At 33.4% G+C, this 13,722-nt stretch overlaps 2 protein-coding genes across 2 annotated transcripts; both read right to left on the reverse strand.

Annotated features, from left to right (window-relative positions):
• Nucleotides 1–80: 80 nt before the first annotated feature.
• LOC140835498 (uncharacterized) lies at nt 81–587 on the reverse strand. The gene has a single exon (XM_073200990.1). It carries the CDS (start codon nt 585–587, stop codon nt 81–83), a length of 507 nt encoding a protein of 168 aa, XP_073057091.1.
• Nucleotides 588–4,213: 3,626 nt separating this feature from the next.
• LOC140834543 (probable GABA transporter 2) lies at nt 4,214–8,488 on the reverse strand. The gene is made up of 7 exons (XM_073199500.1): nt 8,254–8,488; nt 7,726–7,956; nt 6,794–6,891; nt 6,350–6,536; nt 5,495–5,625; nt 5,048–5,284; nt 4,214–4,931 (listed from the first exon to the last, which is right to left on the reverse strand). Exons 1-7 carry the CDS (start codon nt 8,336–8,338, stop codon nt 4,542–4,544), a joined length of 1,359 nt encoding a protein of 452 aa, XP_073055601.1. The 5' UTR covers nt 8,339–8,488; the 3' UTR covers nt 4,214–4,541.
• Between the last annotated feature and the right edge of the window lie 5,234 nt (nt 8,489–13,722).

The following is a 13,722-nucleotide window of genomic DNA, read 5'->3' on the forward strand; positions in this document are numbered from 1 at the left end:
CATCGAGAAGAGATTTCAACAGTATTTTGGGAGAAGATGTGCATGTGGACTGGGGATGGATCAAACTTATCTGTAACCAATCACATACAATAGATGCCCACAGATTTAGTAACAGTAACAGCGCTACTCAATCTATGGGACTTACTTCTTCTGACCAGAGATTTGATTTCCGGCGAGAATCCTTCACGTTCGGGAACTTCTGGGATCGTGGAAAGTGCGCCAAACTTGTCGTATATCACATAGAACCCTTCTTGAGGACCGAATCCTGGGGAAAATGGGTCGTTTTCGCTGTTATTGATCTTGCTGCTGAGATTGGGTTTGAAAACTGACCGCATAAGCTTATGGACGGAGCACATGATTTTAGATGTGGGTCTCTTTTTTGTCGGCGGTGGAGGAGGTGGAGGAGGAGGAGGGAGTCGGTGGCCGTCGGTTAAGTGGGGCATGGAGAGACTTCTGGAAGCTATGGCGGAACTGAGCTGCTGTTCTAATGATCTCAACTCGAACGAATCGTAGAGAGAGCTGCCACAGTCCCACACCAAATGCTTCGACGCCGGTTGATCTTGCTTTGTTTTCGTTATTTTGTCCATCTTTTTTTTTTCAAGGATCGAGAAGATTTCGATCAGTTGGGGAAGATGGAATTGAAGCTTGTGCTAGACGGGTGAAGTTTAATAATGGTGGGTGGAGTGTGAAAATAACTAGGCTACGAGACTGCAAAAATTCAGCTCTCCCTGTTCATTGCTCGGATGCTTATACAAGTTTTTATCAACTTTAAAAATTTATTAAAATTAAATTGTATATTTTAAAATATATAATATTCATATTAAATTTATATTTTCATACTAATAAATAAATTTATTAATATTTTTCATAAATAAAATATAAAATTTTTAAGTTAAATATCAAGATTATTATTTTTCATCTAGAACGAATAGTATATCTCTTGTGCGACAGCCTCACGAATCTTAATCTGTGAGACAGGTCAACTCAATCGATATTCACAATAAAAAGTAATAATCTTAGCATAAAAAATAATATTTTTTCATAGATGACTCAAATAAGAGATCTTCACAAATACGACTCATGAGACCGTCTCACACAAGTTTTTTTACCAAGAACGGATTCATGACTCTGCTAACAAAACTTAATCACGGACTAACTAACGGAAATATTATAAAATTTAAATTTGATTAATTTATCTTAATAGATTTCATTAAACAAGCTTCAAACGAAGCTTTTAAGTTTTATCAAATTGAATTTTGAATCGCTATTTGTTGAGTTTCTGTCGGTAAGCTTCACCGGGTAAAATTTGCATTAATGTCTAATGAGATGCTGATATAGTACAAGGTGGAGGTATTATTATTTTTATATTTTTATATATTTATATTGCATTTTAATTTGTTATTTCTTATTCATTAAATCTACAAAATGTTACTTAAAAACATATATGTGTGCGTGTGTGTTAGAATCAAATTCAGCAAATATTATTGCATCGGTCATACAAAATGTGAAGAAAGATGATGAATGGTGTTAACAACATACAAATAAATAGTCGAACGATATTCTCGCGTATCAAACCACTAATTGATTTTCTTGTAAATTTTTGTAAGAAAATCTCACAAACCAAATTTTATAAAATAAATTTTTATGTTAATCATAAAAAAAATATTTTTTTTATGTAAAATTAATTTAACCGATAAGATGGATATGCACTGCAGGTGTGACGTGCAGCGCAAGGGCTCATTAAAGAAGTAATATTGATCAAGTAATTAGAAATTTTACATTATTTTAATTATGAAGCAAATTATTCCTGCATTGATGGTTTAATATGGCCGACCACTCAAATCGCATCAATATATTTATTGTAAGATTTGGACCAGACGTTTTGTAATAAAAGTAAGAAGCACTTGTCTATTTTTTGGCAATAAATTATTAAAAAGTCCAATAGAATTTTAGTTTTTCATTGATTTTTAATTTCGAATTAATCTGATATGATTACTGATATGATATTAAATATATCAATAATTTCATCTCATTTTAATAATTAATGATATTTTGTTAATATTTTTCGATTTCATATCAATATATTCAATATATATCAATGTCACATTAATATATTCATTAAATTAATTTGCATTTATCACAAGTAAAGGGTTCTAAGCAAACTAAACAAGTCGACAGTTTGCTTCATTTTCCGAAAAAATAATTTTGAGACCAATTAATGCACCACTTGATCAAACATGTGGCTTCTTTTTATTTATATATATTGTCAGATATATTATTTATTTTGATTTTGGTACACCATATTCGGACTATTACCGAAAGGGTCGATTGGAAAAAAAATGTGCCGATAAATGATATCTTGACTTGGGACAAATTTGGTACGGCGAAGAAAAAAATAATTTGATCCCTATACTGATCTTTGTTTTTATATATTTTAAAAATGCAAAATATTGCAAGACAAAAACTTGGATGAAACGGTCTCACAGGTCGTATTTTGTGAGACAGATCTCTTATTTGGGACATCCATGAAAAAGTATTACTTTTTTATGTTAAGAGTATTATTTTTTTTGGTGAATATCGGTAGGGTTGACCCCTCTCATAGATAAAGATTTGTGAGACCATCTCACAAGAAGAAACCTACTGATATCGCAACCAGTACTAAATTTCTAAACAATAGTTGATTACAAATGTAAATCAAGTCAAAAATATAATTTAAATTGAAAATCAATATATCTTGAACTTGTTTGCTCTATCTATAGTAAGACTTTGAACAGGCTTGTAACGTTCGAGTTTTTGTTTGAGTTTCGAATTGAGATATGTTGTCCCACAAGTCAACTGATATGGATGGAATTTTAAAATGATTTCAAATAAATATATTTCTAGCTAACTTGAGGTTTCAGAAAGTCGTCACTGCCCATAGAATTTGGTTGAGCACTTTGGTCAGCTAATTTTGAATCATTTGTAGGATCAAGATTTAATTAATAAAATAGAATTTTACACGAAAAGTTTAAGGAAATGAGATATTGTTCTTGAGAAATTCTTTTTAACTTTCACATTCCACTACCAAATGGAAGAAAAGTTCTCATCTGGATAATTAGCTTTACAAAACAGTGTATAGTTTATCTGTTAGGCTAAGTAGAGAGAGCCTTGTTCCATTTCGTAGGATTCTTAAAAGGTCGGCTCCATTAGCCACATAGTATCTAGCTATCCTCTTCTCTTGTTACGCTAGGCAGTAACCAACGTAAACTTAGTTGGTAAGACTTTCGGGTGTAATGTACAGATTTTACTGAAAATGCTGATGAAAATTCATCTTAGTAGTGTATTTAATTACAGATATATATATATATATATTAGTATATGTGGAGTTCACTGTTTCTTCAATGAGCAATAGAAATGTCCACCTAAGGCGAAATTTCCGGAAAATTTGGACGGGATAGCAAAGATTGTGGGAGCATCTTTTCTTTTATGGGAAGCATCTTTTGCTTACGAAATTTGAATAACAGACTCGCCTGTATGCTGAATATGAACAGCTGTTTGAATACGTAGCTTTTGTCCTTTTTCCATAATCCAACTGAAATTAAAACCCTAACAAACAGATTTGCTTACCCTCAATATTCCCCTTCATATTGTACCAGACAAAGTTCATCCAAATTGTCGCATGATACAAGTGTAATACTTAGTTTTTTTTACGATTTGACATTTTTCTCCTCACAAATTTGTCCTGAACAGAACACAACCAACAGTAGGTCCACACCTCCTTCAAATAATCGAATATGTTTTTCAAATGATTGTGGAGAACACTCTATTATTGACTGAATAATGTTTGTGGTCCCTGGAATTTTTTGTGTTATTAATTTTTTTTTTCCGAAATAGTTGTCAAATGCCTTATTCACATTCTTTATTTTGAGGATTTATTTCACTATATTCTTGAGGTGATATCCAAATATTTAATTCAATAATAAATATATATAAAAAATATGTGTATTTTCACGTTTCTCGTATACGTCCAAAAAGTCCCCAAGTCTGCTCGCTGTTATGGCCACCGCTTCTCGTATACGTCCAAATACTATTGTACCAAAAATATCCCACAAAGTTTAATAAAAAAGAGTCGATCATTTTAAAATTACAAAAAATGAAAGAACAACATATATTCTTCAAAAGTGCATGTCTTTCATAAATGTTGTTTTTTTTTAGTAGAAAATCTTTCATAAAATTTAAGTCACCGATTAAAGTAAGTGTATATAATTATACAAATAATATTCCACTCTTGTCTGTACGATCGTTATTAACTTTGTTACAAATCTATAGATTGGATCAAACTTTGCATAAACATATCATGTACTTCGGCCATCGAGACCATGAAGATCGACCGCAACCACGTTGGGACAAAAAGGCTCACATTATCCCCACGTTGCTTGCTATTTCATCGACAAAATGACACGTACAGAAGGTTATTATCATCATTGACAACAAATTTCTGCGTAAAACAGAGCACATATCTTCTGTGTTAAGAGTAAGATAGCAATCACCTCCATTTTTACTCAATCAACGACGTCATCGCTGAAAAGTTCGAACTCTTGGGCGTCCAAGACCAGCTTTCTTATAGAAGAAAACGAGCCCAGTAAGCCAACACATGTGAAAATGATGATAATTGAGTTGTTGATCCAATATGCAGGGGACGATTTTGTGGGTTTGTAAGTCATGTTGTAAAGAAGCATCGGTAGGACAAAATCGAGGGGGATGAAGCCGATGGCCCCTACGACAGCATTGATGTCACCAAAGAAAGGTAGCATAGCTGCGAAAAACCCACAAAATATCACATAGAGGGAGCGAAGAATTATCCTCGGGATCAAGTTTCTTTTGGAGAATATTGCCTGGTTCACGTCAGCTGATTTCCTTTCCATTATCTCATAAGCTACTTGAGAATATACCTGAGTAGGGCCATAACATAAAAGCTAAAATCATAACATAGCTTGGGGTTTTCAATTCTCTGATGATGAAAGACTTTGATAAAGAAAATAGAATTGAAGATAACTGGTGAACTTACAAGGCCGATGGCAAGAAGTTGAAGGAGAACAAATATAATTGCGAGACCTAAAAGCCAAACCGGAGCCAAGGCAAGTCCCTCATCCGGCATTAAGCTTTTGAGAATGTTTGAGTTAGATTTATTCCCAAAAACCCAGTATCCGGAAACTGCGGCAGAGTAGAAGGTCAGGAAAATCACAGTATAACACATTATTAGGCCTTTCGTCATCTTCCCTGTGGCTGGTGGAGCCAGTGTTGCCTGTATTTGTTTAAAAGGTGATATTCCAAAAAATGGTAATTATCATTTAATGGAACTTGAGCGTTGTATTTTTTAAAGATGCTACGTTTTCTGCTGGGCCTCATTCATCCTCTCCAAATGCTATTGGACTTGCCTTTGTATGGTTGTTTCAAACAAGAGTCAAGAAGAAAATTCATAAGTTATTCAAATCTAAAGCTAAATAAATGTTACCTGTATCTCAGGTAGTATACCGTTTCCGAATATGGCGGCCATTATGGATATAGAAGTGAACGCACTGAAAACCCTCGACAATTCTGAGGATTCTAAAGAATAGTCCCTTGGAGGGGCATTCTTAGAGGTGCCTGCATCATATCCGAAACAGTAAAATCACAAGCATGATCCAGATATGTTCATTTAAAAGTTAGCCGCGACATGTAATTCTATCATGAAAAGCTATTTTTAATGCATCTATTCATTCCAGTTTTAATCAGAGTGGCAGCTCTGGGTCAACATGACACATGTCCAAGAACTTTTTCAAATAACTAATCCATCCTTTGAATTGATCAGAGTTTTCAAGAAATTAGACTGAGATCCAATATAGCAATTCAAGAAAACAATGGCTATTTAATCTTATATCCTTGGTTATTGTTAGTTGTCCCACATCGGTTGGATAAAATATCTGAGAGTTGTATATATGGTCTTGGACAATCTTCTCCCGCTAGTTTTTGGGGTTGAGTTAGGTCCAATATCCAATCTTAACATGATATCAGAGCTCAGGTTCTACCGCTATGTGTTGGACTACCCATAGTTGGGTCACTCGTTCGACCCATAATTGGGTCATTTCTAAATTTCACGCTCCATATGTTCATTCCTGGGCGTGAGGGGGTGTGTTAGTTGTCCCACATCAGTTGAATAAAATACCCGAGAGTTGTATATATAGTCTTGGACAATCCTCCTCCTTGAGCTAACTATTGGGGTTGAGTTAGGTCCAAGTTTCAATCTTAGCAGTTACATTTGCAACATTTCTCGTAAAAAATAAGCTACATTCTTGAAATCAAGAAAGAACAAAGCATAAAAAGAGTTCACCTGCATTAATACAAGCACCCACCACGAGAAAAGTATAGCCAAAGCTAAGAAGCAGTGATCCCAGGTTGATATGCCTCAGAGAATGAAAACTTGGAAATTGAGACAAGAGTATCATAACTACTGTAACCATTGCTATAAAATGATATAATTTCAGCGGCCCATTAGGAGAGAGGTTTGAATACATGATCTGCACTGCCCAGCAGTAGATAAAATATGTAAATATCAATAAAATAAAACTGAAAATAACATTTTATATAAAATTTAAATTATGAAGCTATAAAAAGAATAGATATGCATGATTTTTTAACTTAAATTCCCCATGTATGCGCAAACAATTGCAGTATCAGTTCCAGCATAAATATGTTTTTATAAGCTATGGAGTATAATAAAGAATTTGCTGTTATATGCCTCATATAAAGCAAATAGACACCTGCATTTCTATACCTGAAGGCATTCCCCAGAAAGAAGGATAGATCCAATACTGATGCCCGTATTAATTGCTGTCTGAATGAAAATCACAAAATAGAACATCCATCCAGATCCTAAAAGAAATCAAGGCACAAACATGTGATTGTCATGTGGAAAAAAAAAACATTATAGAAAATTGGGCCTCCTACTTTATTCAGTATAGGAACTGTGTTGTGAAGATGCGATCTAGGTACAATCTCTCTCACCACCAGAAAACAAACAATTCAGCATACTTCTTTCTATCTTCATAGAATTTTCTTAAGATATTCCCAATTACTTTATCCATTGATAATTCAACAGAAGATTTTACATTACTCAAATCCCAGGACAACGTGATAGGGTAAATGGCTCTTTCCTAAACAAAAAATAAGTGTGTCGGCGATCTCTACCACATCCAAATAAATAATTCTAGATTTTTGGAATTTTGTCATCTCGAAAGTCAAACAAAGTGCTTTGATATGTAGCAAATGATAATATTTTGGCATCTTCCTTCCTCCACAAAAATTTCAAGCAGCAATTAAAATCTTCTACCTATAAATTTTCTTCATTGACACCTTGCAACAAAAAAACCCACAACTTTCCATGATTATGATATGATTTTTTTTTTATATTGAAAAAAAAAAAAATCAGTTTTAATCTTATAATTGTCGTCCAACTATCGATTTTAAAAATTGCCGCCTAAATGTCTGAATACAAAAAAAAATTTGTAAGGAAATTAGGATATTTTTGGACTGAATGAATAAATTTAATAGCTGGTGATCGTGCTGTTGACTCTTGTTGGGTTTGATCAAACATTTCTAAACAAATATCTTCTCGTATTTGAATGTTCATTTTTTTTTTCCTAAAATGAAGTTTGATCAAGGCCGACTCTTGTACTGGTACCACAAAATTGCAAATGGAAATCTAACCTAATACATCTGCAGCCAGTTCCCGGAATCGTATGTGGCGGCGCCCCGCCTTCTCACAGTGATCAAGCACCGAAGACATGAGATAATAGGAATAGAAAGTAACCACCCCCATGGCCGTCAAGCACAGGAATCCCAACCCCCATCCGAGCCCCCGGAATGCATATGGCAGAGTCAGTATCGTGGGACCCACTATCGCCGTCGTTAAATGAAACCCCGCATGCCACCATTCCCCTGTTCACCATCATACAATTAATCATTCAATCCCCAGGTCCTGGTTTCAAATCGAGTCACAACATCTCGAATAATACCAACAATTCACTCATAATACTACGCAGCGATAATATTATACTTCGCTGGCATAAAAAAATGAAACCACGACTTCCCCCATTCCCCTGTTTAATATCATACAATTTCAATCATTCAAATCCTAATCGACCCACATATTTTCGAACAACACCCCGTTATCCATTCGTTAAATCAATTTGCACAGAGAAATGTACAGCGGGCATTGGAAAAAACTGATATTACCCTTGGATTCTAATACAAAAGCAGCTCCCGCGTCGTCTTCCCGGCGGATTTCATGAAATGGGTCATTCGGCCCAACCTCTTCCATTGAAATACACTTTCAGAAAATGTGACAACGAGTTACTGAGGCTTAAAGGAAGAATCCTGTCGGCCAAATTATGCGTGGGGGGAGCGGAGATAAATACATGCATCTAAACACTGCAAGCTGAAGAAATCCGGGTGGAAAAAATTACAAGTTTATCCTTCGTGAATCGTGTGTAACTAAAATTTGAAATTTTAAAGAGGGAATATTTAATATATTTGAATTTTTATTAATAACATAATAATAAAATAAAATCGAATCGGCATTTTGTAAAGACAAAAATTTATGTGAGATAGTTTCACGAGTTGTATTTTGTGAGATATATCTCTTATTTAGGTTATCCATAAAAAATATTACTTTTTATGCTAAGAGTACTATTTTTTTATCGTGAATATTGGTATTCTTGACTCATCGCACAAATAAAAACTCGTGAGACCGTCTCACAAGAGATCTAATCTTTTGTAAATTGTATTTTCCAAAGGCAATTATTTGTCTGAGACGGTCTCACGGGTCGTAATTGTGAGACGATCTCTTATTTGGATAATCAATGAAAAAGTATTACTTTTTATGCTAAGAATATTACTTTTTATTGTAAATATCTGTAAGATTGACCCGTCTCACAGATTAAGATCCGTGAGACGGTCTCACATGAGACACACTCTTAAAAAAAAAAAAAAAAAAAAAAAGTTCTTTTACCACCCCCAATAACTACTCCCTTTTAATAAAATTTGACAAATTTTATTAAAAGATGCTTAATAAAAGAGACGTGGCCCCTCCCCTAAATTATCTTTTCAGATTCTCGAAGATTATCATCATTATTACCCTCCAGAAAAGGTAAATTGGGAGTAATACCAGTATACCACTAGTGGGTGGTGCTTAAACTTTGAAGTCGATGCTTGGTCGGCCATATATATTTACCTTTTAGAAATTGGGTTTCATATTACAAAGTATTGTGTTTCTTTTTCTATTTTCATAAGAGGAGGAGCTAATGGCTTCGCTCGATCGAATTTTTGTCACTCTAAATGAAATTTCTGGATCCTAATCAATGCTAAAGAAATTATTTGAATTTTATATACTTGGACGAGGTATTGAGAAAGGCAAATCAGTTGGGGGACAGCATCCTCGTATTTGGTGACAGAGCAGATGACACGAAGTCGTTTTAACTTTTCAGGAGATTTAATAAAGAGGAGGTAATCCATTGGTGTTAAAGGTTTTTCAGCGGAGAGAATGAGAATGGGATTCCCACTTTCTGATTGAATGACCCAATAAAAATTTATTCAAAGTTTCATTGATTAATAGATGTCCAGATTTATTTTATTTTATTATTCAATATATGCTGCTCAAGTCAATAATTAGATGTGTTGATGTGATTCCAACCACTTATTGCTTATTCCCAGTCATTCGATTCTATGAGATGTTTTTATACTTTGAGCTTGCTTGTGGAAGGCTTTAGGTCGTGGAAATACTACACTCTTGTTCCGAATTTAAATAAGCATAAAATAAAAGATGTCGAATCCAGATGAACACAAATATGATAAAATAAAATCTCTGTAAGATCCGAGCTTTTCACCAGCCTCCAAAAAGATATACCATGACTGCTGCCCATGTGAGGTAACTGAGGAACGAGTGCAATACTTTCATATTAAATTATTAGACAAAAACTTGTATGAGACGGTCTCACGGGTCGTATTTGTGAGACGAATCTCTTATTTAGACCATCCATGAAAAAGTATGACTTTTTATGCTAAGAGTATTACTTTTTATTGTGAATATGGGTAGGGTTGACCCGTCTCACGGATTAAGATCCGTGAGACGGTCTCACATGAGACTAACTCAAATTATTATGCCCAAGTTGTAGGAAAAGAACAAGGAAAGAGAAAAAACCAAGCCTTTTACTGCTTTCTAAAGGTTTAAGGAATGATACTACGACACTTTAACATTTAAAAACAAAAAGCACAAAGATAAAAATACTAAGCCTTTTATAATAGGGTTAATTTATTTTAACATTAGAAATAAATTAACCACAGACTATTCTTTTTCCCATGATATTGTGTAATTATAAATGAATTAGGTTTATGCTTATATTTTAGATCATATGGTAGGGTTATTTATTAAATACTACTTTTCTTTTTCGTAAAATATAGCTTGAGAAACACTCCTTGCTAAAACATGTTTTAAAATATAAATTCCTCGAATTAAATTTTCCCTTTATTTGAAATTCACGGTTTTCGTTAAATAATGAATGCCCAAAAAAAAATTAAAAAGAAACGAGGAAAAAAGGTGGCCCGTTTACCCCAATAAAGGAAATAAGAATGAAACATTTCGTAAAACTAAGTGTTGGGCTTCCTTGCTAGTCCATCAGTATGGCTCGGCCCAATATTCATATCCCAAGTTAGTCACTTTGAGCAGATATTGTGGCAGGAAAACTAGGTCCATATATCGTGTACTAAAAACGTTAATTTAGACTAAACAAAACAATCGATGATTTGTAACTAATTTGATATTAATATTTTAATTTTAAAATTTGATAATCAATTATGACAATCTCCTCCTCAATTCAAAAAAAATAAATAAATAAATAGACCTATACGCATATTTTTAATTAACAAACTAAAACTATTATTGTTTACTGGAAATATTAAACACAAAAACTTTTATGAGACTGACTTATGAATCAATTTTTTGAGACAAATCTCTTATCCAACATGATTTATGAAAAATATTATTTTTTAAAGAAAATGTATTATTTTTTTACTTTAAATATGCATCGAGTCGATATGTCTCACGGATATAAATATGTGAGACCTTATACTTATTGTGTATCTTGTTTTGAAGTTCTTTTCAATTATATTTAGATTAAATGTTTTGTCTACATTAGTTTGACTATTCTTTCAAGATTTGTGTGATTTCATATATCTAACACATTGAATTTAATTTACTCAATATATATATATATATATATATATATATATATATATATATATATATATATATATATATATATTACATATGATATACTTTTCATATTAATCATGCACATTTTAATTTCATCTACATATTTTATTAATTTTCATATTAAAGCACATATATATGATATTTTAAAATCAAATTCTATTATAAAGCGTTAAAAATGAAATCAAACAATTTGATGAACTGATTAGTTTCTTTAGTCTATTGAAATTGTACATTTGTCATCCATGAAATTCATGCAATATTTGGTTGAAAGAAAAGCCATGATTAAAAAAAAATGGTTTAAAAAGCCACAGTAGTTGTTGAAGTCTGGTAAATTTGTTCAATCTATAAATAGTCATTTAATTGGCCTCCTAGCTACCTATTGCTTTAACATTTAATGTTACCAATTTTTTTCCTTTAAAATAATTTTGATTAGAATTAATATCACAAACTTTAAATTTGAACATAAATTTAATACAAAAATTTTTTCTACTACAATGTTGTCAAATATCTGCAGTTATATAATACTATAATTTTAAATTAGAACGTCGCTTTGATTGAGTTTATCATGGAACACACTGTGCACACTTATTCGAATATCATTGATGTAACACTCATCTATTAAATGTACAATTTTGATATGTTTTTTCAGTGATGTACAAAATGAGTATGTAATATATCAAAATTGTAATTTAGTTTTTCTAAAAAAAATAACATTGTTTATTAGTTCTTAAACCAAGTAATAGAACCATCCTTATCCATTGGCCAATTCCCATTTTTAAAATCCCTAATCTGCATATTTGTAATTTGGCAAGATACAAAATTTCTGGCATTTATTCACTGTAAATAGCAATCCAATGCACAGATATTATTGCTTTTTTAAATCCAATTGTATACATATATGCAAATCTCATGCAATTTGTGGCCAAAGTTTTCTTGAAAACTAAATTTTATTAGGTATGATTGCATAATCTAGTGTCCTGATTTTCTTATAACCACAATTTAGATATTTTTAATACATTAAATCATACAAATCTATGCGTAAGGATTCGCATAATCCAACAACTATTATTACAGTTGTTTCACCCTTCGCATTTACGTCGGTTCCACGTAAAACACGTGGCGCTTTGGCTGCAGTATAAAATCACCCTCAGAGGCAGGCTCTAGAGTACACTCATTTCTCTATCTGTCACACACAAGGATGCATGCACAGAATATTCTGATGTGAAACACTGCTTTTCTGCATACAGCACAAAGGATTCATCCTTAATTTCGCAGCCCTAAATCTTCGTTTTTTTTCATAATCCATCTCAGTTTGTTCTGCAAGAAAACATAAAAATGAGTACATCGAATCCTGGACAGTTGATGCTCATTACCCCTTCAAGACCACCAATCCCGCAGCTGGTGATACTCATCGAACGCTTGGTTCGTGAAGGTAAGCTTGATGATGTCCAGAAAATTTTCATGAACATCGAAAAGAAAATGAGACTCGGGATCGGAATCGTTAAAAGGGAGCCAGAGGATACCTATCTTGAAGAGAAGTTACATAAGAGCGAAAAGGAAAGGGAGGATTTGAAGGTGAAAAACACAAAGTTGGTAGAGGAGATGAAAGGGTTAGTTGGTATAATAAACGAAAACGGTAAGATTGTTTGTGAGCTGAAAAGTAAAGTATCGGAGAACGATAAGACTCTTGATGTGTATCAAGAAAAGATCAAGTTTTTCGATTTGAAGGTGAGACAGTTGAACATGGAGCTTTTCAGGTTATGGAAGAATAGATCGGAAGCCACAAAAATCAATGAAGAAATGAGAAGTAAACTATCTGAAACTCATCAGAACGAGGAGAGGCTGAGGCGTAAACTAATCGAGTCCGGCCATGCTATAAAGGAGATGTCGCGGGAAAATCTTGAGACGAAACTGGCTATGGAGAGGATGAAGCGCAAATTACCAGAAACTGATCAGAGCGTGGAGGAACTAAAGAGACAAAATATCCTGGCTCTTCAGATCGTGGAGAAACTAAGTCGTCAAAATCTTGAAACTAATCTTGCTATAAAGAAGTTGAAGAGAGAAAAATTGGAGGCCGACAAGATTATTCAAGTGCACAAAAAGTGGTTCCAGAATTTGTCCCCGATAATCAAGAATGTGGGAGCAGACCTTGGGATGTTTTTGAATCAAGCTGACATTGGAAACTCGAAGGAGCTTTCGGGTGCTAGGGGCTCTGGAGGAGATGGACACAGATTGTGAATTGCATGCTCGATTTGCTGTCATGAGGGTCTTTAATTTGTGTTACTTTCGGATTTAGAATTTAAAAGCAAATAATGTACCACCAGCTTGGAGTCTATTATGTTCTCTTTTACATGAGTATTTTGGCAATGGGTTTATTTTGTTCGAAAAATTGTCATTTAATCTTGTACTCCTCGTTTGCTGTAAAATGAGGGACA

Source organism: Primulina eburnea, chromosome 6 (genome assembly GCF_022965805.1).
Source record: "Primulina eburnea isolate SZY01 chromosome 6, ASM2296580v1, whole genome shotgun sequence".
NCBI classification, from domain to species: Eukaryota; Viridiplantae; Streptophyta; class Magnoliopsida; order Lamiales; family Gesneriaceae; genus Primulina; species Primulina eburnea.